Below are 26654 nucleotides of genomic sequence, written 5' to 3' on the forward strand. Positions count from 1 at the left end.
CCCTCTCTCTATCCCATATATATATATATATATATATATATATATATACATATATATATATATTAAGGATTCATACTTATAGCAATAGAAGTTCAGAAACATAACAAAATAATTTTTTTACATATGACATTCCATCATTTTTTCCACTTACTATTGGATGAACTGTTTGCTATAGATACACTTTTCTTCATAAGTAAGAGAGATTCTTTGATGAGTTTTGGACAGCACACAAGCCAGGGTGGCCAAGCGGTTCTAGGCGTTACAGTCTGGAACCGCGCGACCGCTACGGTCGCAGGTTCGAATCCTGCCTCGGGCATGGATGTGTGTGATGTCCTTAGGTTTGTTAGGTTTAAGGGAGGTAGGACGTCAAACGGACCGACTTGGGGCAGGAGAGGCACCACAGGACATTTTAATTTTCACTGTCTATACTTTTACAAGTAAATTCATAAAACTTTGTCAGCATGACCAGGAAGGATTCAGGATTCACACTCGTAGCAGCGGAAGTTCAAAAACATAACAAAATAATTTCTTTTACATGTGGAATTTCATCATTTTTCACTTACTATTGGCTGCATTTGTCGCTGTAGGTACACTTTCCTTCATAAGTAAGAGAGACTGTTCGATGAATTTTGCACAGCATACAAACCATACTTACAGGTATCTCTCTTACTTGTGAAGAAAAATGTACCTATAGCAACAAATGCAGCCAACAGTAAGTGAAAAAATGATGAAATTTCATATCTAAAAAAAAAATTATTTTGTTATGTTTTTGCACTTCCACTGGTATGAGTGCGAATCCTGAATCCTTCCTGGTCATGCTGACAAGTTTTATGAATTTATTTGTAAAAGTATAGACAGTTGAAAATAAAATGTCCTGCGGTGCCTCTCCTGCTCCAAGTCGGCCTGTTTGACGTCCTATCCCCCTTAAGTAGTTCCTAAGTTCTAGGGGACTGATGACCTCAGAAGTTAAGTCCCATAGTGCTCAGAGCCACTTGAACCAACAGTCCTTTGTTTCACGTATGACAATCTCTGGGGCAAATATAAACATTCGAATTCTACAGAGTGAAAAGCACGTACGTATGAGAGAAGAATGTTGTGTGGCGCTGCATCTTGGTGCACTTGAGACCAAACAACGTGCCTTATAATCGCTCAAATATTTATGTTTTATACATCAAACTATCCAGGAAGATGTGCACTACAAAATAGGCATATTTTTGAAAAATCGAATTTTTTAAAATTTTTTACGTCCTGCCCCCCTTAATTGAGACGATAACCGATAGTTATATTCGACGGTTTCCGTGGCACGCTCGAACAATTCGTGCCATCTGCCCGGTGACGAGAGCAGACAGCAGAGTTCAGGGACTGCACAGTCGCCCGATGGGAGGGAGGTCTTGTCGTATCTCGCGTCCAGCTGAGACCGATTACGTAACAGCCCGCACTTATCAGGCAGATAGGCAGGCAGTCTCTGGGGACTTCGCGCTTCCGTAGTTGGCAGCGCTGCGGCGCGGTCAGCCCGAGTTTATATATAAACGCCGGCTGGCCCTCCATGTGGCCAGTTGGCTCTGTGATCAGCCTGCTACCACTACTTCAGCAAAGGAGACAGACATGAGCGGCGCGGTGAGCAACGGCGTGGTCGCCAACGGCTGCGACACGTGCAAGGCGAGCAAAGCCCGGACCCAGCTGCAGAACGGACACGGCAAGCACGACGCCATCAACGGCGGGCCCTACAACACGGACGAGAGGGAGAGGTGAGCATAGCATAGCATAGCATAACATAGCGTAGTACCCGTCCACCCCATAACCTCTCTGCTTCGAGGAAACACGTGCACAATTACCGAAGAAATTACCGCAATTTTCTGTACACTCACTTGTTTTAGAGGACTCGTCCGTAATACTGATTCGCGCAAAAGCCAGGAAAGTTAACATCTTTTAAATTTACTTCCTAAACGAATGCCACAGTGCTTCGTCATGCAAGTTAGATGTTTCATAGACCATTTAAGCGATTCTTTTTTTCGACATAACGTGGAAGAAGTCACTTTATAGAATGTATATACGTGAAAAATGTCAACACCAGTCTACTTATTTTTTAGCCCTAATCTTATAACTACCCTTAAAAATTATATTCCTTTTTTTTAGGGGCTAAAAGTTTTTACATAAAAGTTCTTCCGTAGTATAGGAGTTGTCTGGGAGAAATGATATTGCGTTGGAGTCAACACTTGCTTTGCTACCTGTCATTTTGTGGTACTGGGCAAAACATGATAAATTTTTGTTGCTCCCTGTTAAACTTCTTTCTGAACCACTGACAACTGTAACAATGGGTCCTAAAGGACCATTTCTTTTCCCTCTAGTGTTATAGCTATGGACCCCCCTCAATTAGTGGTGGATTATTTGTGACGAACTTCATCAGGGAATATGTCAATTGTGATGGTGCAGTTAAAATGTCTAATTGCTTGAAGAGGTTCCTATATATTATCCTTACTGCTCGCCTTCTTTCAATCAATACTTCCTTTATAAATGGTGAGTTACCCCGGAAGATCATTCTATAGAATTGTGGGGATGTGCAGAATATGTGAGGTTGTCTCTCTACCGACTCATGTTCGTGTACGGCGTCAGCTGTTTGTAGGACTGTTCGTTGTGCAGAACTGAATATAGGCTGTTATCTCAAAATTTAAGGACAGTACATTCTCAAAAGACTCTTTATACCTTTTTTTAAAAAATCGTTAAGAATCTTCTCTCATTTTCTGTAATGGGATTTATTATAACTCTAATAGTGTCTGCAAAGAAGTACCAATACTTCTTTATCCATATTAAGTGAAAGGTCATTCACGTATTAGGGAATAGGAGTGGGTCCGTAACTGAACCTTCTGGGACCGCTGATTTCTCCCGAGTTACTAAAATTTTCTCCTCACATTGTTTTGAATTACTCAAGACAGCTTTTTTCTTTAGGCGTGATTCAAACCTGTTCTTTGCAAATACGATTATCAGAAAACAAGTTTTTTCCAAGAATGATATGGTTTACGCAATGAAACGCCTTAGGAAAAATCACAAAAACCAATGCGCCGTACAAGAAACGCCAATGTATGTTCTGTTTCCCTGTACTCACTTGATGCCTACTGTGAGACAAAAGTTTGCGATTTTCGGGTAGGGGCTCCGGCTAGAATGACAAGTAGAGACGCGCACGCACGCACACAGGCTGGAGAGAGCGCTATCACAGTGGGAAGACGCTGGAGTCGTACTCGAGAGGATTGATGTTCAAATCCCCATCTGATTATACAGATAGATTTTCTGTGATTTCCTTTGATCACTTAAGGTAAATGCAGGGATGGTTCTTTTTCGGTAAGACACGTTCGGTTTCTTTGACCATCGGTCCCCTATCGGGGTTAGTGCCCTGCCTCTAATGCCCGCGCCGTCGATGTGACGTTAAAGCCTTACTTACACTGCTTTCATCACAGCACGTTTCTGCAGGGGGAAAATTATTTGCAGAACTGGAGTGTACACGGTCGCGACACTTAGCTATAAGTTTGAAATTATACAAACCAGAGAGAGTAGTTGCGTGGCCATACATCTTAATAATGTGATATCACGATGAATTCATCTGTTTGTCTGGTATTTACAGCTTCATTTTTGTGCATGGAAAGGGCCAGCAAACACTATGTCGGCAGTTACACCTAAAGTTGTGACTAGAGACAGCAAATAGTGTGGCGCTGCTGTAATTTTCTGTAGAGACGGCTGGTTTTGCCAGGTGTCGCAAACTCGCAAGAACACGCGCGACCGTTACTGAAGTATTGAAATGTCTGGAGTGTTGTAGAGCCCCTATTAATATGTATTGAAACTTCCTGGCAGATTAAAAAGGTTTACAGGTCTGGGACTCAAACCCCGGGCTTTTGCCTTTTGCGACAACGTGTTTAACCGACTGACGTGTCCAAAGTAGACTGAGAAACAGACCTCGCAACTTTACTTTCTCCAGTACCTCCCCTCCTACCTTCCAACTCCACAGAAATCCTCTTGCATACCTTGAGGGACTAGCACTCAAGGTTGTGGCTGAGTAGTTTCTGCACAATTTCGTTCCTTCTAGGAGTGCTATTCGCGCAAGTACGTTGGAGAATCTCTGTGAAGTTTGGAAGGTAGGAGACGAGGTACGGGCGGAAGTAAGGCTGTGAGACCAGGTCGTGAGTCGTGCTTGGATACCTTAGTCCGTACACCACTCAAAGGCAATAGGTCTCAGTCCTGCTCCGACACCCATTTCGAAATCGGCGCACACTTCATTGCAGTCCGCCCCGATAGCTGAGTGTTCAGCGTGACGGATTGCCGTCCTACGGGCCCGGGTTCGATTCCCGGCTGGGTCGGAGATTTTCTCCGCTCAGAGACTGGGTGTTGTGCTGTCTTCATAATTTCATCCCCATCCGGCGCGCAGGTCGCCCAATGTGGCGTCGAATGTAATAAGACCTGCACCAAGGCGGCCGGACCTGCCCTGCAATGGGCCTCCCGGCCAATGACGCCAAACGCTCATTTCCATTTTCACTGCATTGCAGAATGAAAAATTCATTCTGCCATACTGATATCATTTGAGACTGAGTTCTACATCAGTAGAAAGACGAGAGGGAAGAGACTGGGCCAAAGAACCGTCACATTTTCCGAAGCGATTTAGAGGAATCACACAACACCTGACGATAAGGATAATCAAGGGAGCGGAGTGGACTGGATCTCGCACTGCCGAGAGAGAGACCGATACCTTAATCATTACTTCGTTTTGTCGAGTCGTCCTCCTGATATCTTCGGAACTATTCCTACGGAGGTAGATTAAAATTTACACGTTTGACTTCAGAATTGTGTGTTGCAACCTCCGCGCAAATGAAGCCCTTAGTTCCGAATTACGTGCCAACTAAAAAGCTCTTACAATTAATTTCAAATCAGTTTTTGCATATATCTGTCTGGCAATTGTATACAGGCGTTCCCCACCCATTTAAGATTCTCCTGTTACGACCTTAACCTGTTTGCGAAGGACATCATAAGATCTTCTCCCAGTGGGAACAAGTTACATAAGGAACAGGTATCTTGCGTAACTAAGGACAGGGGCCTGCACAGGAACGGTTGCTGGTTAACCAACATTAGCTCCACTTATCGACATTATCCCCGATTCTCGCGCAGTTATCGTCGTGTGTCCAGTACACAAGTCTATTCTCGGCAAAATAACTGAAGATTCTGCTGTTTGTCAAATAGCCTTTGTGTTACTGGAATACACATAAAAGTTTTAGAAATCACATATTAGAGGGTTGCAGTTCTATTTGGAATACTGAAACGGAGAAAAGTTTTGATTTAGAATGTATTTACTGATGTTACTTACCTGTTCGTATTTTGTTCTGCGTGTTCCCATGCCTTACTGCGATCAGATATGTATTAGGTAACACTACCTTTGCGTCTCCGCTACAACTTATTCATTTTTCCCTTTAAATAACTTCACTGCTTCACAAGCTTCCGGGTATATACGTAATATGCAACTGCTCAGCCGTGAAAGACGTGTTCGGGGGCGTATGATATCAAAGACAGAAACGATAAAAGGAAAATTTCCCACTTGGGAGAACAGACAGATCTCTATACTGCTCAGTCGTAACCATCTAATTCTGAAGGTATCCCTGCGGGGTGCTTTAAGATGTAGCAGATATCATAAACCTAGCTGTACGAAAGGCAGATTCCACACGTAAATTTGTTGGAGGAATCCTGCAACAGTGTAATTCATACAGTGACGAGGCTCTTGTCACGTTAGAGTGCTTGGAAAAGATTCAGAGAAGAGCTGCGAGATTCATTAGTGTCTTGTTTAGTCGGTGTGGAAGCGTCACAGAATCCCTAATGGGGTTACACCCCTCCCTAACTTACATCTCGCGTAATAACCGTAACGATAACAGAGATAGATTAATGCTTGAGGAAAACATCTCGGAATATCGGCCGAATATCAGTCATCTTGAAGTAACGTTTTGACAGATCTCAGTTTTTCTCATGACGATGACGAGTAGAAATCTTGTGGAAACATTGCATTGAGTCACCAGTTTTATTCGGTTTGATAATCTGAGAAGATTTCATCAGTGCAAGCCGAGAAAGCATGCATTCTCAAATTCGGGCATGTGCTAAGAGTCTGTACTGAGAGCTTATTGTCTGTGTTTCCGAGCGTAACAGAAAAAAGTGTGGAGGGGTAGAGAGGGAACTATACTGATACAGCGTAACCTCGTCGAGACACCAGTGCATAGGCGTTAAGGTTAGTATATCGTCGGTTGCGATCAGCCGTAACCACTGGCTGGCGAAGACTTGCCGTATCATTTCGCGAACTACATCCGTTTCCCCGAAAAGCGGTAACTTCCACATTTGGCCTGCAGGTTTCGCATTTTCGTGCTCTGCACTTCACACAACATAACATCGCGCAGTTGACCGTTGACGCTTTAGAACTATTCAAGCATGGCAACCTTTAGGGTGTAGCCCATGTTTGCTGATATAGGAGTTCGACTAACTGACCGATTAGTTGTTTCCATATGAGTGACTATGACAGTACAAAGTTGAGTAATCTAAGTTTGTTTGTCTGCTCAAAGGGATGAAGTTGAACAGGAAAAAAAGTTGTAAAATGAAGTAAGAAGTGGGTTTCATATTTATCTCTTACTGCTCATTTAACCAGTAGCCCGACCACCCCTTCCAATTAACCTTGCCAAATCCGTTCTTAACAATGCCGATCCTGCGAAACCGCGGGACAAGGCACCAGCAAAAAAGACTGCTCATTTAGCCAGTGGTCCAACTTAAATCCTTTCAAAGGGCCCATCCCGACGTTTGCCTGCAGCGATTTAGATAAATCGCGGACAACTTAAATCTTGATGGTCGGACGAGGATTTGGAACGCCTTTCTCCTGAATGAGAGTCGAGTGTATTAAACACCACCTTAGTCACCTCATTCGATAGTGCCAGTGTGGCAAACAGTTTTAACGGCAGCTAGTTTCGTTACAACGTTTACTTCGAAGCAGAATGAAAGGTACATTCAGACAGTAAAATATACGTATTTAATTACTAGGTTTCAACGATGTGCACTCATGTAGAACCTGTGTCGTTTCCTTTAATTTGTTAGTTCCTTAATCGATCTTAATCCATGTCACTTCTTATATATGTGTTTAACATGTGGCCGTAGTAGCCAAAATGAAATCACATATTTTCTGTCAATGCAAACAAGATAAATGTATTAAGTTCCGTTTTGCACCCGGCTGTGACCATGGGACCGTTACAAGGGACAAATACAAAAGTGTCGTAACGGCTATTCTTGGATTTCCTCATGGCACACGCTAGAAACTTTTCACTCATTTAACTGAAAAAGACAAGCTGCACTGATTTTACAAATGACTTAAATATATGTGTCGGGTTACTAAAAAAGTTAGAAATGCTCATTTTAGGGCACCACACTCTTCACGTGAACACTTTGACATGTAGGTGCGCTGGTGTGCTGATCCACAACTATTGTTAACCCACCTGTCGGTTGGTTAGGCGCCCTTTAGGTAAGAGCAAAGCTTTCATTTACACGGAGATTCCGAACTACTGTTGGAACATAATTTTCCAAGCGTCGCTCAGTTGTTCGTGAGAACATCATAATGTGAAAGTTCTTCTCATTCTTAAGGTTATTTTAGGCTAACAAATTTTGAGACACAATCGCGTAATCAGAAATATTCTTAATTTTTTTTCCCTTACAAACGTAAATACGAGACTAAAATTAAAGCAGTGTTTTGCTGTTACACACTGACCATCTTGTCCGTCTGGAACAATGGCGCCTTGTTACTGAAGGAGGAGCCATATGCTTGCAAATTTGGTAACATTAAATGGAATGGAATGGCAATCCCATCTGTATGTTCACTGTTTTTTAAAGAAAATACGAACCACCTGAACGATCAGCGTACTTTCCCGTCTCTCTATATCCACTTATACAGGCGTACTCTGCAATCCACTGTATAGAACATTATGGAGGGTACATCGTACCAGTCCCTTTTCTGTGCCATTCGCTTACTGAGCGAGCGAAAAATGACTGCCTGTATGCCTCCGTTCCGCTCTAATATCTGTCGTCTCATTCCCGTGATGCTTATGCGAGGTATACCGTGGTGGCCCCGGCATTGTCACGTAGTCTTCCTAGAATACCAGTTTTCAGAGTTCACGTAACAGGCATTCGGAAGAACTGCAACGCCTTTCTTCCCCGAGGTAGTGTTATAGGTCCTTATCTATATTAACGATTTTGGAGACAATCTGAGCAGCCGTCTTCGGCTATTTGCAGATAACGCTGTCGTTTATCGACTAATAAAGTCACCAGAAGACCAAAACAAACTGCAAAGCGATTTAAAAAACATATCTGAATGGTGCGAAAAGTGGCAGTTGACCCTAAATAACGAAAAGTGTGAGGTCATCCACATGAGTGCTAAAAGGAACTCGTTAAATTTCGGTTACACGATAAATCAGTCTAATCTAAAAGCCGTAAATTCAACTATATGCCTAGGGATTACAATTACGAACAACTTAAATTGGAAGCAACACATAGAAAATGTTGTGGGGGAGGCTAACCAAAGACTGCGTTTTATTGGCAGGACACTTAGAAAATTTAACAGACTTACTAAGGCTTGTCCGTCCTCTTTTAGAATACTGCTGCGCGTTGTGGGGTCCTTACCAAATAGGACTGACGGACTACGTCGAAAAAGTTCAAAGAAAGGCAGCACGTTTTGTATTATCGCGAAATATGGAAGAGTGTATCACAGAAATGATACAGGATTTGGGCTGGACATAACTAAAAGAAAGGCGTTTTTCGTTGCGACGGAATCTTCTCACGAAATTCCAATCACTTATTTTCTCCTCTGAATGCGAAAATATTTTGTTGACACCGACCCACACAGGGAGGAACGATCACCAAGATAAAATAAGGGAAATCAAATCTCGTACGGAAAGATATAGGTGTTCATTCTTACCGCACGCTATACGAGATTGGAATAATAGAGAATTGTGAAGGTAGTTCGATGAACCCTGTGCCAGGCACTTAAATGTGATTTGCAGAGAATCCATGTAGATGTAGAGGCAGATTACGATTTGAGCTCGCCGATCATCTCTGTCACACTTTAATGTGGACTATACCGACCTGATACTGCAGCGCGTGTCTGGTATACATTCGATGTTACTCATCAGTCGGTCTGATAAGGCCTCCAATACTCGAGGACTAGGCATCTAGCGTCTTTCATCAGATTTCCTTTACAGCTTCACTGAAATTTTCCTGTGTTCCCCTGAATATTTAAAGTATTTGACGTGCTACAGACGTTCGCGTTGCGTCTTTTAATCAGGTATTACTTGGCTATTTCTCACTGTTACAGATATTATCTTGCATTTATCGATATTTAAACAGATCTATCATTCATTACACGAAGTACAAACTCTGTGCACACCTTTCTGAATTTTCTTACGATCGTCTTGGGACGATACTTCGTATAGGCAGCGGCAGCTGCAGCAGCAGCAGCATCGCCAACTAAACCATCCTAATAAATAGTTTCTGTGCACGGGAACTGTAAGAATTACAGAATCTATTGCGCTTTCTTGAGGACACCTGATAAACGTTGTTCTTGTTGAACATTCGCCGTCATGTAGGACGTACTGGGTTCTATTAATGAAAATTCAGGGCGCCAGTATTGTACCTGAGAATACACACTGTATGCTCATATTACGTTACATCGGAAGACTGAACCTACCATTTACGGGGTACCCTATGGAGGAACGTAAGCGTGATCTCAATAAACCTTTTTGTGATTATGGATAAAGAGTTCGAAAGTAATTACGTTTAGACTGTACTATTCGGTACAGACGATGTGACAGTGTACTTGGACACTTTTTTTTTTCCTTACTAGAAATAACAGCCGTAAAGGGTTCTGGTAGCATGGAGTGGGTGTTCTGGATCTCCCCCCCCCCTCCCCTAATAAGTTGCAAGAAGAATATTCGCAGCCGTTCAGTGGTAAGTGTTGTCTATGGCTCCCTGGAGAGAAACCGCTCCTCACCCAATATATACTGCAAAGACGCGGTCAGCTGCCGGTTTCCACACACCGGTTGACCTTCTCTGCGGGGAACGCAGGAATGGGCTTTTTGCTACGACGCGACCTTTAGTCGCATTGATAAAGTAATCTTAGTTATGACAGACGTTTCTGAAAGTATTTGTATGGAGTGTAGCCATGTATGGAAGTGAAACATGGACGATAAATAGTTTGGACAAGAAGAGAATAGAAGCTTTCGAAATGTGGTGCTACAGGAGAATGCTGAAGATTAGACGAGTAGATCACATAACTAATGAGGAAGTATTGAATAGGTTTGGGGAGAAGTTTGTGGCACAACTTGACCAGAAGAAGGGATCGGTTGGTAGGACATGTTCTGAGGCGTCAAGGGATCACCAATTTAGTATTGGAGGGCAGCGTGGAGGGTAAAAATCGTAGAGGGAGACCAAGAGATGAATACACTAAGCAGATTCAGAAGGATGTAGGTTGCAGTAGGTACTGGGAGATGAAGCAGCTTGCACAGGATAGAGTAGCATGGATAGCTGCATCAAACCAGTCTCAGGACTGAAGACCATAACAACAACAGTTATGACAGTGGTGAGCACAGTGGAAGAAAATTCTAGATTTTTCTTTTATCTTCGGAAAAAAAAAGCATTCATCGTGTAAGAATGGCTAATGCCTCCGCAAAAACAGCCATTTGGGCATTGCAAACTATCGGGAAATTTCTGTTTTCATTTTGTTGTCATTCGACAACAGGTTTCGCGCAGTGGAAGAATCCGGTAGTATCTAGTTACTAGTGATGAACAACAGGGATATGCCACGTCGTGTAATACAGTGAAGAGCCAAAAAAACTGGTACACCTGTCTAATATCGTGTAGTGTCCCCGCGAGATTGTCTGAAGTAGTGCTGGAGGGTATTGACATCATGAATCCTGCAGGGCTGGAGATCTCTTCTGAAGACCACGTTGCAAGGCATCCAACATATGCTCAATAATGTTCATGTCTGGGGAGTTTGGTCGTCAGCGGAAGTGTTTAAACTCAGAAGAATGTTCATGGAGCCACTCTGTAGCAATTTTGGACGTGTGGGGTGTCGCATTGCCGAAGTCCGTCAGAATGCACAATGAACGTGAGTGGATGCAGGTGATCAGACAGGATATTTACGTACGTGTCACCTGTCAAAATCCTGGCTAGACGTATCACGAATCACATATCACTCCAACTGCACACACCCCACACCATTACAGAGCCACCACCGGCTTGAACAATCCCCTGCTGACAAGCAGGGTCCATGGATTCATGAGATTGTCTCCATACCTGTACACGTCTATCCGCTCGATACGACTCGAAAAAGACTCGTCCAACCAGGCAACATGTTTCCAGTCATCAACAGTCCAATGTCGGTGTTCACGGGCTCTGGCGAGGCGTAAAGCTTTGTGTTGTGCAGTCACCAAGGGTACGCGAGTGTTTAAAGAAGTGTTTTGCAACTGTTTGTTGTTCACTTAAAGGGGAACATTCCTAAGTGTCAAACGATCTTGACGAAACTTAACTGATGTGTAGAAGGGGCAAAATATTGAAATACATTTTTGTGCCCAGTTTCATATTTAAGGATGAAACACACCCCGAAAGGTAATTTGGCATATTAGGTTTGGAGGGAATATCTTCGAAACGATGAGATATAAAAAATGTTTCTCATATGAAGGTTGACATGTAAATAAAGTTCTTGGCAACAATGTAATCGAATTGTCTAATAATTTGAAATTTTGCAAAACATTCCACAACCATTAATTACTTTCGAAAGATGTAACTTTTGTTACTGTCAAGCTACATACATCCATGTGTAATATAGCTGGTTTCTGAAATACCATTTTTGGAAAATAATCTGTGCACAGTCTGCTGTCCGAGTATTTTCAACATACCTAATTGAAATTATCAACATTCATTATTAGTCTAATTATTTATTCTATTTGTTTTATGCTTTAAATTATTTTGTGTTTTAATTAGTCTGTTTTTTCTTTTTTTTAGTTTAAAATTTATACGTGTATTTTGTTAATAGAAAAAAGTAACTAATTATTCATCATCATCATTTAAGACTGATTATGCCTTTCAGCGTTCAGTCTGGAGCATAGCCCCCCTTATACAGTTCCTCCATGATCCCCTATTCAGTGCTAACATTGGTGCCTCTTCTGATGTTAAACCTATTACTTCAAAATCATTCTTAACCGAATCCAGGTACCTTCTCCTCGGTCTGCCCCGACTCCTCCTACCCTCTACTGCTGAATCCATGAGTCTCTTGGGTAACCTTGCTTCTCCCATGCGTGTAACATGACCCCACCATCTAAGCCTGTTTGCCCTGACTGCTACATCTATAGAGTTTGCGACCGAACCGCTGAATCTTTCCATCAGTAAATGGGGTATGTTCTCCACTGACTCGGTTGTTTTAACCCCCTCCACTGACGGAATGACCCACTTCCCAATTCCGTATGTATAAAACCAATACGGACTTGTAGCTGTCACGCCTTTGCGCTTACTGCTACGTATTTTAACTGTAAATAGCTCAGTCCCAATGGTAAGAGGCAGTAGTGAATTCACGTAGTTAATATTTGAATCCAGCACAGCTGCCACAAGCTCAGCTCACTTTTACTCCACTCCTACCCTCGCCATTGCACCACATTAACTAGGTGCTACGTGGACCTTGCTAAATTCACTTGCGTATACATTTTTGACCGTTACTCGCCAGTATTTACCTAATGATTAGGACACTCCTAACCGGACTATTTCCCTAAGAGCTGTGATGATTGAACGGGTTCGATCCACGGCCTACAGTGCCCTACAGTTCACACGGTAACACTGCCTACCTGACCCACTTAACTTGGTAGTGAGCTTATGTATCCAATCACCACTGCTAGCAGCAGTGGATAATCCTATCAGCACGACGAGAGCAGCAGACTTACCGTCGAATCCTCCTAAAAATACTTATAACTACGGTCGCCAGCTCTGAAGGAGCAAAAGAATAAATCAATTTTTGGGCTCGTTTAAAAGTGAAATGGCTTGAGTTGAATTTAAACTTAATTCTGAATATTACTATTTCTGATCATTCTAGATGATTCTACAAAGCAAATACTCTCTCAATTTCTGTGAGGTGGCTTGGTAATTACTACCAAGACAGGTTATGCAACTTCGGTTAACAAAATTCTATCCTTCAACTTATTCAATGATTTTGGATATTACTCTTTGGACCATTGATACAGAATTAGTTAAGTGACTTTACTTGAAAGGTTGCTCAGAAAAATTTAAGTAACTGTAAATAGGCGACTCATTCTGGTGTGACCATTGCTCTTTTCAACATTCTTATACGCTAAAGTATTCTACAACCAAAAGAATTGTAAATGAAAGAGGCGATGGTGGCCTCAGTCTGATTTCACTATACTATGTTTGAGGTTACTACACTTTACAATGAACAACATGCGTCGTAATTTTACTTATTACTATATTCTGTCCTCTGCACTTGCATAAAAGAAAACTGGTATTCTCCTTTTACATGTATACAAAGTTCGACTTAACAATTGCAAGCAGTCTTGCCTTGGGTAGACGTGTCGGTGCTGGTGGTGAGATGCATGTGGCTAACGCAGCTCTTCACGCCTCATGCCCTTAATGGCGGCTGGAACTATGAGCTGTAGCACTCGTATAAGCTACTGCACGTCCGCCATAAAATCTGGGCACAGGAACTCTTACAATCAGCCCCAGTGGCATAGAGGCGGCTTCAACAACCATTCGTCGCGTTTTACTCCAAAAACGGTGACGATATTCGCCTCTTCGCTGTTGCACAATCACTTTTGCGTGAGCACAGTTACACACGTCCGATCACGTCAACACTCCCCAGGCCATTCCATTGTTCAGTCCCTGTGTCTCCAGCTACCCCTAGCTATGCTCGTATCACCAAGAGTGGGGGCGTTCCCCTACCAATTTTTTACCGAAATCATTTAGTATTTAAGAATATTTATATTTGCTACCCTGGAGTTCATACCAGTCATAATAATTTACTACTAGCGCTTTACAACATTAAATTATACAGTAATAACTTATAATTACCAAGAAAAAGAATACACTTGACTCAGAGAGCTTAGTGCATTGTCTGACAGGCAGCGCTAATTCCCAGTTTCGCCAATAGATGGCATCAGGGCGCACTCCCTGGCAGTCTCACACAAGCGCGCCCGTTTCCGACGCGCGGGCTCCAAATTACTGTCAGCCCACCATCATTTCAGTTCCGTTACAAGTTCATTCCCAGTTTTTCTTTGATTTCCTCATTGTGGGCACCCTCCTGCCATTGTTCCCATCTACTAGTACCTGCAATCATCCTAGCTACTTTCATATCCGTAACCTCAACCTTGTTGATAAGGTAACCTGAATGCACCCAGCTTTCGCTCCCATACAACAAAGTTGGTCGAAAGAGTGAACGGTGCACAGATAACTTAGTCTTGGTACTGACTTCCTTCTTGCAGAAGAGAGTAGTTCGTAGCTGAGCGCTCACTGCATTAGCTTTGCTACACCTCGCTTCCATTTCTTTCACCATGTTGCCATCCTGTGAGAATATGCATCCTAAGTACTTGAAACCGTCCACCTGTTCTAACTTTGTTCCTCCTATTTGGCACTCACTCCGTTTATATTTCTTTCCCACTGCCATTTCTTTCGTTTTGGAGATGCTAATCTTCATACCATAGTCCTTACATTTCTGATCTAGCTCTGAAATATTACTTTGCAAACTTTCAATTGAATCTGCCATCACAACTAAGTCATCCGCATATGCAAGACTGCTTATTTTGTGTTCACATATCTTAATGTCACCCAGCCAGTCTATTGTTTTCAACATATGATCCATAAATAATATGAACAACAGTGGAGACAGGTTGCAGCCTTGTCTTAGCCCTGAAACTACTCTGAACCATGAACTCAATTTACCGTCAACTCTAACTGCTGCCTGGATATTATGATAGAAAATTATTAAAATAATGATCATATGTAAACAAATGCATAAAACATGTTTATTACGACATGGACATAAAATAAACGGAATTCCTTCACACGGTATATACGAGAGAGAACACAAAACAAAATTCAGCAGTATTTCACTGTCGCGGGTGACCCTCGAAATATTCTGATTTGTGTCAGGCATATTTCAGTACATTGGTAAGCCTTGGCGGAGAGAATTGATTATGTACTAGTGACTGCAGTTTCATTATATTGTTTCTCAAGTGCTGATTGACATCCGTAATCATTCAACAGAACTAGATCTGAATATCTTCCCAGGAAGGTTTTCCAACATCGAAAGCTGTGTACATGTCGCACTACTGTACCTGCCCCATCCAGCCCTTTGGGATTTGTCTCCACACAGTATCCTGAGCGTAATATCTCGAAACAGCTTTTCCACAGAATTCATCATGTTCACCTTCAACGATTATTTAATTACCTTGTGGCAATAGCGTTTCCACATCAGATATGTATGCACTGTGTCTGCTGCAGTTTGAACTAATCCTTTTCCTGTAGTCCACATACTAACGTTTCCACTATCCCATTTCAACTCCATTTCACATATTTAACAACTACATTTATCATCTGCAAATGTCTTTTTCTTAAATCACCATGGGTAGTATATATATAGGGTTCTATTCTGAGCATATATATAGTAACCCCCCCCCCCCCCCCCCACACACACACACACACACTCTCCACTCCACTCACTTTATAGCACTCCATTCAGATTCAGATTATGTTCCTTGTTAAATCGCTAATGGAGGAAAACTTTGTTTATTTCCTAGTTACGAAATGAACCGTTGTCCAGATTTTCTAGTAAGACTATAATGTTCCAACTTACATAAAAATAACAGCGGTATTTACGCTGCATGTTATGTTGAGGCGCGCTCTGAAGACCTTTAGCGTCATTCCTGGCCAATCCAATGGATGTAGTTAAACTACAGCTCACTAATTTAAACATTATCGATCACTTGTGTTTTGAAGCGTGGAGTGTAGTCGCCAGCAGTGGCGTAGCTACACTAAGCGCTGCATTATGTCAGTACCAGTGAAATGCCTCCAGCCGTGTGTTGCGTTTGGGTGTTTCCGTTTCTCTGATAACGCGTAGATTCCAATGTTTTGTAACATACAGGCCGTCAGTATCTGGGCATTTCGTGTAGGACCTATCTGGGCCGCAGTTACCAAGGTTAGCAGGAAACGTCAATTTGAAGCACTTCCGGCGGCAAAGGTAGTGGTTAGATTCACGCAACACGTGACGTCACACGGACAGCATTGAGTTCTGTATCCGTCGCGAAGATAACTGCTGCCTAGTGTCAGCAGATGGCAGGAGCGTGTAGTAGAAAGGAAATAAAGCCTTTGTACATAGGTTCTTTGGTAAGAAAGTGGCGCGCTGTGCCGAAGTTATCATCACTTTGACAACAAATGATTGCTCGGTGTTGGTTTGTAAGCAAAGCCCACGTTAACTTTGCTTTTGATGCACGGTTGTTCAGAGCTCAGTGTGCCCTCCTTTGTTGCTTCCAGATACCGTACTTCGTTGTTGTGAAAGGCTTAAGACAGTCTCTTCTGCTCGGGCAATTGTTGTGTAAGTGGAAGGCACACATCTGCACCTTGCTCGGATTTAGTTTGAGACAGTATCATAAGATGTAGATAGTTTTCAACCGTTTGATAGCTTCTTGCATTAGAGACAACTGCGGTTGAAGTTTCTATCCGGTCTCGTCCAGTTTTATTTCTTCCACGGTTTTTCTAAATGTCTCAAGACGAATCCTGGGAGGGTTTCTTTGGAAGGACAAGGCCGATTTCCTTCCCCATTCCGAGCTTGTGACCCGTCTCTAATGTCATAGTTGTCGGGATGTTAAATTGTGATTTTACTTCCTTCCTTTTCTCTCGAGTACCTTCCCCTCAGTCAGAATTTTTTTCCAGCAGGAAGAGGGATGCAAGATTCTAGAATCATTTTCGATTAAGAGTTACCAGGAGTTCGACACGTGTCATGGTACAAGTAGTAGCTTATATAGGCAACACAAAAAATTTATTACGTATTATAGAATTTAAGGTTGTCCACTCAATATTTATGGATAGATTCTGTAAGGTGGTGGTGTGACACGTCATTTTCGATGTGAATTCTGTCTTTAATTCTGGTCGTTCAAATGCGTAATGCATCTTGTGACGTACGTTCCTCAATAAGCTAAAAACAAAGTTTGTTTTGTTTCCTATGCGTGAGGATGTAACTTAGACTTCTATTTTAATCAGATTTTACGATAATTTGGTATACCATAGGATTGGGGCTGTTAAATAACGCTTAGACTATATGATAAGGTTACCCTGTAAGTAAGATGAATGTGCTGACATGACAATATGTGGCACTAATTGGCATTTTTAATATATTATTAATTTTGTATTTCCAGACTTATCGACTTACTATTCTCGTTGTCTGCACAATATGATTATCTTTAGCAGTCAGTGCTACTCATGATGGGTGTTATCCGATGTGGCTCGACAAGAAAATAAGTGGTTGTGTACAGCAGCCATGGTAGATATTTTATTTAAAATGACGTTCTGCCAATCGTGGAGGCTGCGAAGCACTGCGTGTATAAGGAGTAATTAACTTGGCGCTGGAAGGATCAATACATGAGAAATATTATTGGTAGGGACGAAGACTAAATTATGTAAAACAGATGTTCCAGATTTGTGTCCCGGTGTGGTACTCTGTTTTAATCTGTCAGGAAGTTCCACATCAGCGAACACTCAACTGAAGTGTGAAATAGTTATACGAGTATATAATTTTGGGTGTTGCCCTAAATACAGATGAACAGATTAGCACACTACGCGGAAGCATCGAAGCAACAGGGAAAACTGATGAATATTAAGAAAGGGTATTTACAAAAAAAGTATGAAATCTTCATCGTATTGCGCTAAAAACCTTGTCCTTGGCAGTAATTTTCCTGTCAAAACAAACCGCGGTCCCCGAACCCCGTCCACTGTCTCTCTGCCCACACACGGGAACAGCTGCTGCCCGCATGAGCCCCGGAAAAATTCTCCGCCATCCCATTAATGTGCTAAGTGATGCAAACAACCTCAGCTGTCGGCTGTAGTTGGGTGCAAGGCGCTCTTAAATTTTCTCCGCAACAACTCGCGCTGGCGTACCTCCAGGGTTCAGACTAATTTTTATTCATCGGTATCATAATCGGTCATTTTTTCATACACTGCTCAGTAAAGACCTGCCTTCTTATGCAAAACGTCTTAACCTAGCTTCTGTGCCCGCCACGCTTCCGGAACGAATATTTCACATCTCTCTGCAACAGTGTGTGCGCTGATTTGAAATTGCTGGCAGATCAAAATTCCGTGTCGGATTGCGACTCGATCCTGGCACCCTTTCCTTTCGCTGGCAGTGCTCTTACCGACTGTGCTGATTTTTCTTAACTAAAATTCATCTATCATGGTGAAATACAATGAACTAAAAAGTTGTAGAAGTGCTTATGCAAAGCGTACCCACTATCAACACATCCTTTAAATTATTTACATTACGCAAGGAATTAATTAAAAAAGAATACGGAAACAGAACAGAAGAAAATATCAGAGTACGCCTACGTTTTACATCCACATGAATATACGACGGTTGTTTTTTAAGTAAGGGCCGTTTTTATTTTTTAAAAAAGATACAAATACTTTTGTAAAAAAACTTTTATTTTCTGATTCTACACACTTTTACCTATTTTTCTACACAGTAGCCTTGTTTATTTAAGCGCTTGTCATACCGTACAACTAAGTTTTTAATTTCCTCTTCAAAGAATTCGGCCGCCTGCTCCGACAGCCAAGAGTTCACGGCCGCTTTCACTTCATCGTCGTCATTGAAGTGCTGTCAGCCAAGATGGTGTTTCAGGTACCGGAAAAGGTGACAATCGCTAGGAGCAAGGTCGGGGCTGTGTGGTGCATGGTCCAAAACTTCCCAGCCACAAGAATCAATCAAATCCCGAGGCTTTTGAGAGGTGTGAGGCCTAGCGTTATCGTACAGGACCAAAACTCCTTTTGTCAGCATGCCGCGCCTTTTGTTTTGAATTGCTCTGTGGAGCTTCTTTAGAGTTGCACAGTAGGCATCTGAGTTGATTGTCGTTCCTCGTGGCATAAAGTCCACTAGCAAAACACCGCGCCGGTCCCAGAACACAGTTGCCATAATCTTGCGCTTTGACATCGTCTGTTTGGCTTTGACCTTGAAGGGTGAGGTTGTGTGTCGCCATTCCATCGTTTGTCGCTTGCTTTCGGGAGTGATATGGGATACCCATGTTTCATCTCCAGTGACAATTTGACTCAACATGTCATCCCCTTCTTCCTCGTAACGAATCAAAAAGTCCAATGAAGTGGCAAATCTCTTCCTCTGTGAGGAGTCTGGGTACCCACCAAGAACACAGTTTCTTAAAGTTTAGGTCTTCTGGCACAATTTTGTACAAAACCGATCTTGAAACTTGCGGAAATTCCAAAGAAAGAGTGGAAATTGTGAATCTTCTGTTCTCACGAATCTTTGTCTCGATTGCAGCCACCAAATCATCAGTGATCACAGAGGGCCGGCCTGAGCGTTCTTCGTCATGGACGTTTTGACGGCCATTTTTAAACTCTCTAACCCATTGACGCACATTACTTTCACTTATTGCATTCAAGCCATAAACTTCTGTTAACTGACGGTGAATTTCTGCAGCTAATAGGCTTCTCGCGGTCAAAAAACGTATCACTGACCGTATCTCACACGCGGCGGGCGATTCAATAATCGTAAACATTATACAGTAGCACAGCGATGCGTACACGTCAGCTACAGAGCTGCAACTTGCATCAGTGTGAACGGGAAGTTTGCCGGCAAGTGGCGCGGTGGCTTGTTGCGGCGTCCGCGCGAACTACGGGACTATACGCGCGAACGGCCCTTACTTAAGAAACAACCCTCGTAATTTCATTCTCATGGCTTCACTTCCGGCAGTATCTCTTTATTTCCTGTACTTAACTGAAGTTCTCCTGCATGATATGATGAACTAGCGCTCCTGGAAGATCCTCTCGGCTGTGACTATGCCATGTCACCCAATATCCTTCCTTGGGAAGGGGAGGGGGGGGGAGAGCTTGTCCAGCAAGGTGTGCAAAACAGCTTTGGTTAAGTGGAGGAAATAGGAAGGAGGTTATAAGATTACGGCTGAACCATCGACACACTCCTGTGGATGTCACAGCGGTATATGGCAGAACTTCAGTTACCAACAGGAAATACGAGGGATAGTGCTGGAAGTGAAGCCGTGAGAACGAAATTATATTCTAGTGGATGTAAAAAGTAGGCTGATATTGTCTTCTGTTCTGTTTCCGTATTCTTTTTTAATTAATTCCTTGCTTAATGTAAATAATTTAAAGGCTGTGTTGATAGTGGGTACGCTTTGCATAAGCATTTCTACAACTTTACCTGTAAACTGATCACTCCCCATACGATCACACGAATTTCACTACAGGTGTGACGCAAATCATAACTTAATAAACCAAGTTAATTAAACAACGTTGGTCCTAACATGGGTGCTGTAACTCATAAAGATGACAAAGACACGGAATTCAACAAACTACTGAATAAAACAATATAGAGCTCTATTTATTAAAAGTCCCTGTAGACTTCAGATTAAACACAAATACACAGAGAGGGGGGGGGGGCGTTACATTCATCAAATATTAACACAGGTAGCAATGGAATTAAAATATTGACACCTTGGCAAAGATGGGATAATGAGTCCCAGGTGAACCTCTGAGTCAAGACAGCATTAGGGGATCAGCTAAGTTTCCGGAAGCTGCACAGTATTGCCGAATGTTAATCAAGCAGGAAAGGAGGAAGTACAGGAAGAAATACGTATGCACCTACTGTCTTGGTTGAGCACATATTGAGGTCGCGATTGCTAATAAACGTTTTTTTTATTATTTTGAGCTTTTCCTCAGTACAGAGGCTTATCTCCAACATAATAATTTACTTGGAATTTACAATACAAACAATAAACGTTCTTAAACTATACTCTCAAAATATTTCTCCAGGTGTTTCGATCTTGCGTGTCCTCTTCCTCTGCGCCCATTCTCCTCATTGTGTGCTGTACATTTTGGAGCCAGGTGGTCACAGGACGTCCTCTTCTTCTTCTCCCCTCCGGTTCCCACTCCAGTATCAATTTTGGTATTCTGGCTTCCTCCATTCGTCGTACATGTCCGTACCACTGTAATTTCTTCCTATCCATTACGTCATATATTCTTTCTTTTATTTCCATTCTCCTTATTACTTCGGTGTTCCTTATCTTTTCTTTCCTGGAGATTCTTGCCGATCTTCTCCAAAAGTCCATCTCTAGAGCTTGTAATTTTTTTATGTGCTTCATGTTAATTGTCCAGGTCTCCGTTCCATACAGAACCACACTCTCTAATATGGATTTGTATATTAATTTTTTAGTTCTGCTCATTACATTCCTGCTCCATAAGACTGAGTTAAGCATCCCAATGACCCTCCGTCCGCTACTAATTCTTTTATTGATTTCTGACTCTGATTTTCCCTCGATTTCTAAAATGGATCCCAAATAACAGAAAGTGTTTATCTTTTTAATTTTCTTTCCTTCAATGTATAGCTCAGCTGAATCATTAGTCAAGTATTCTGTTTTTTTGGTAATTAATCTTCAAACCCCAAGTTTTGTATGCTACTGCTAGTTGATTGCACATATAGTTAGCATCCTCCCCATCTTGTGCTACGACTACTTGATCATCAGCAAATAATAAATGATGTAGGTAAACTCCATCTCTTATTTCTAATCCCATACTATTACATTTACGAGACCATGTTCTAAGGCTAATATCTATATAGATTTTAAATAATGATGGTGACATGGGACAGCCCTGTAAAAGGCCTTTGCTTGTTCTAAATTTCTGTGAAAGTTTATTACCAACTTTCACTTGGCAAATGTTATCTTTATACATCTGTTGTATTATTTTAATCAAGGAAGGGTTTATGTTTGCCATATGTAGTGCTCTCCAAAGTAATTTTCTTGGAACAGTATCATACGCTTTTTCTAGATCTATGAAAATTAATCCTATACTTTTTGATTTTTCCCTATGTTTCTCCAAAATCTGTCGTAATGTGAAAATATGGTCTACACATGATCTCCCAGCCGTGAATCCACATTGTTCTTCTTGGGTTCTAAAATTTTTTTCCAGTTTGTTTTTAATTACTTTCTCAAAAATTCTCATTAATGTGTTTGTAACACAAATTCCTCGATAGTTTGAACAAATTTTGCGATCCCCTTTCTTAAACATTGTATTAATGTAACCTAGCTTCATCTCGTTGGGTATTGAATCTTCATGTATCATTTTGTTGAAGAGCTGTGTTATCAGTTTCACAATTTTGTCACCACCATATTTCAGACACTCCAGATTGATATTGCCTGGTCCCGGTGATTTACCATTCTTTCCTGTTCTCAACGCCTGAAGTACTTCACTTTCTAAAATCTGGATCTCATCATCTTCATGTCCTTTATCTTCCCCTGTTCCTTCTTCTAGATAATAAACGTGCTGGAATTAAAAATATGAAAGTCCTAACATCAGTCGGAAATCCTCGTGTACATCCCATAGCTCGGTCCGTGAACGCTGCGGTTGCTCACCATACTTGAAGCTACCAGTGACAGCAAGCGGCTGTGACCCACAGCCTGGAATCGAAGTCCCTCTCTCTCGCATCGTGGCACTGAAAATGTGTTCAGAGCGCTCCCACGAGACAGAGACAGACATACGCTAAGACTGAGACCGAAGTTTTGTTCTGCTTCTGCAAGAGAGTGACTTATGCATGCCTTTGACCACCAACGACAGTGATTCTTCAGAGTGCCGCTCAATCTGATCCGGTCTAACAAAGCACCAATCTCCCGTCCATACTCAATTTTAATATAATATCTGACAGACTTACATTTTCTTTGAGACACTTGATGAGGATAGAAGCTGCGGCATTGAATTAAAATCTGTGCAAAGGCCAGGACTTGTTCCTATATTCCGACATAACTGTCATAAGGAATGTGACCAAAAAATAACTTAAATGTTTATTTGGCACTACAGTAGTGAAGCCAGTCACAGTAAATAATTTTTTTTTAAGTGATAGAATGGGTTAGCAGGCAAATGGATCACTGTTATGTTAGCAAGTTAGTAGTTTGTCAGTCCTACATGAAAGTACGGTGTGTTTCGAGATTCTTTTTTCGAAACACAGTAAAATTATGTGCTGCATTCCATATGGAAGTTTACTGTGCTTGACACTTACGACTTGTGAATTTCTTTCAGCCATACGGCCATTATGTCACAGCAGGACACATTGCAAGAATTCTTGGCAATTTTTACCCTGGTGTAGTTTTGATCTATTCTACATTAGGACATGGAATGAACATTTGGGAAAGTATGGGCATAACTTAGTGACTTGGCTGTGCCACCATTGCCTCTGTTGCCTGGTCTCATTATTGGTCCTAATTTTTGTAAGATGTATGGTCATATTCCTTAAAATGGCTCAAATGGCTCTGAGCACTATGGGAGCACTACGCTCAGAGCCATTTGAACCATTTTTGAACTTGTTGGCTGACAAACTTTGACAAATCTTAACTGGCAGACAGCCGAAAAATGAGAGCCTCCTTGGAAAATTTTACGAACCGTAGTTCAACGCGGCAAATGGAATATTCATACACATCATTACGATGAAATTGATCTGATAATTGCTCACATAGGTGCGCTCACGCATCCCCCCCCCCCCCTCCTGCTTGCACCCATGAAGAGAACGGCGAGAAGTTTTAATTGTAGCTCAGGTAGCTCACTTGAGACTTCACAGAATAAAGATGTAAATGGAGGCGGATGGAAGGGGGGAGTGAGACAGTATTCGGTAATAATTAAGATATTTCAGGGAAATCACGGAAAACCTAAATCCGGATGGGCACTGGAGGATTTTAACCCATGTCCTTACGGATTCGAGTCCATATCAAACACAGCACCACTTTATTTCCTAAAATAAGTGTGAAATTTAGGATTCAAAATAAAATCGATTGTTGTTCAACCTTTGCAGAAAATCCGACAGTCATTCGTGCGTCTGCCTCTACGACACGTCTTCGTCCATTTAACGTGCGACATTCAGTGCGACTTATTGCGCTCATGCGTTATGGTAAACAGTTCAATCTGCGAGCCAGCGCGGCGGTATGAATGTGACACCAATTTATTCCCATCGACCCCGTCTGGCGGTTTCTTGTATTTGTCAGTCGCAAGAGCAACGGTGCATTGACGTCAGCGCGGGTCACATGTCTTCGCTTCATTGGTTGCAAACTCACTCGCAGCTGCGAGAAATATTTAGCATTTGCACAACCCGACAACTCACTTCTAATTTAGAGGAAAAGACTTATCGTATAACTTTATACGAAGCCTGTTTAGCAAAGAAGCAATCTTTACGAGATGTTCAGCTACGCCCTCTTCGTACCGGTCACCAGGGCTCATCTACATACATGCACGGCAACCCTGTGTACAGGAAACAAATTCGTGACAATGATGTTCCAATTTAATAACAGACAGAGGTCATCTGCAGATGAATACGTTATAAAACTACCTGCTTGACTGAAATTGAGAGCCGCAAAGTCTGCCTTTATCGGCTGTGGTCTTACCAGCTTCAGTTTTTTGACAAATTTCTTTATTAATTCTAGTCTTAGAAAAAGGTAGTTAAATTTTTTATGAGCTGTTCTTATGAGTAATCGTTTGAACAATATTACATTAATATTTGTACAAAATACAATATCAAAAAGTACATGTTGGTTACAGTGGGAAGGCACGTACAAGGAAATTGTTAATTACAACCAGTAGCTGCAGCAGTCGTTGAACGACCTATATACGATTCTCAATAAGATGGAATGAAATTTGTATGTACTTCTTCTGCTTTAACTGGCAGATATCTTCACTATCACTCTTTGAGTAGTAGCATTTTCGTATTCCGCATCGTAGTGACCTCCTTCGTGAGTACCCAGGAGCTAATGAAACATTGTGCAGTTGTTGGTGCCTTCCCCTGTGATCTTTCTGCAGTAATTTGACTACAGAAAGCCTCTAATGGCAATTTTCAGTCTTTTCTTTCTTACCCGCTTCAGCCTCTGTAATCGCCTTCCCAATACACATAAGAATCGGATTTCCCTCCCTGTTTTCAGTGGAATGTTTTATTTCTTTTTATTTTTTCGTATTATCAACACTTTCGTACTTCTGACACTGAAAAAATATGAGCTGAAATAAATTGTGAGCAGCGACTGAAGTCAACTGTTTTACGCATCGTCAACTTTAACATCAGCTGAAGGTGCTGTCTGAAGATGGCCAAGTAAAGCCGGAAACCGGTAATTTCAATAAAGTACCAATCGCGATCTAGGCTGTTTTTTCACTGATTTTAACGCTTATTCGCGAAGATCATTACATATTTAAGAGCGGAATGATAAAGAAGGCAGAACGCCATGGAATCTATAACTTTTTTCGCTCATGTTTTACAATTTTTTTTGCTCGCTTTCCGGTAAGAAATTAATGAACAAAAACCAGCTCTTAGTTAAGGATTTAATTATGAAATAAGTGTTCGTAATTAAGTACATACCTTCTGGAATAACCTCCATTAAAAAAAAAATCGGCCTAATTTCGATGAGCAGAAATATTTCATCCGAACGAAATTCGAGCGTAGGAAGAAATAGCTGACCGATTCCAAGACCGGGATTCAAGAGTCGCAACATTACTCTAGCCAATCTATTAAACGAGAATTCTTCACCCTCGACTTTTTATTTGTTTATGGCCACTTTTTTCGGGATTCTGACCCAATGTGGGCTGTACTTGTTGTGACGCAGACAATTCTGCTGGATATATCCAACCGCCGCCCAAGGAGTACCTAAATCAAATGTTTACACTTCCACGTAATATAATGGCGTGTACAGGTACAGCTGCCCATGTAGCTTCAACACGATACCACAGTTCATCAAGAGTAGTGACTGGGGTATTGTGACGAACCAGTTGCTCGGCCACCATTGACCAGACGTTTTCAATTGGTCAGAAGTCTGGAGAATGTGCTGGCCAGGGCAGCAGTCGAACATTTTCTGTATCCAGAAAGGCCCGTACACGACCTGCAACATGCGGTCGTGCATTATCCTGATGAAATGTAGCTTTCGCACGGATCGAATGAAGGGTAGAGCCACGGGTCGTAACACATCTGAAATGTAACGTCCACTGTTCAAACTGCCGGCAATGCGAACAAGAGGTGACCGAGGCGTGCAACCAATGGCACCCCATGCCATCACGCCGGGTGATACGCCAATACGACGATGACGAATACACGCTCCCAATGTGCGTTCACCGCGATGTCGCCAAACACGGATCCGACCATCATGATGCTGTAAACAGAAGCTGGATTCATCTGAAAGAATGACGTTTTGCCATTCGTGGACCTAGGTTCGTCGTTGAGTACACCATCGCAGGCGCTCCTGTCTGATGCAGCGTCAAGGGTAACCGCAGCCATGGTCTCCGAGGTGATAGTCCATGCTGCTGCAAACGTCGTCGAACTGTTCGTGCAGATGGTTGTTGTCTTGCAAACGTCCCCATCT

The 26654-nt window shown here is 42.0% G+C and overlaps 1 protein-coding gene across 1 annotated transcript in view; it reads left to right on the forward strand.

The window, feature by feature from the left end:
- The first annotated feature begins 1555 nt into the window (after positions 1-1555).
- The window catches only part of LOC126175125 (purine nucleoside phosphorylase-like), a 93885-nt gene continuing 68786 nt past the window's right edge, over positions 1556-26654 (forward strand). The window contains exon 1 of the mRNA XM_049921678.1: positions 1556-1748. Within this exon, the coding sequence (XP_049777635.1) occupies positions 1606-1748 (143 nt within the window). The 5' untranslated portion in view covers positions 1556-1605. The remainder of the gene's footprint in view (positions 1749-26654) is intronic.

This window comes from Schistocerca cancellata, chromosome 3, assembly GCF_023864275.1.
Source record: "Schistocerca cancellata isolate TAMUIC-IGC-003103 chromosome 3, iqSchCanc2.1, whole genome shotgun sequence".
In the NCBI taxonomy this organism is placed as follows: Eukaryota; Metazoa; Arthropoda; class Insecta; order Orthoptera; family Acrididae; genus Schistocerca; species Schistocerca cancellata.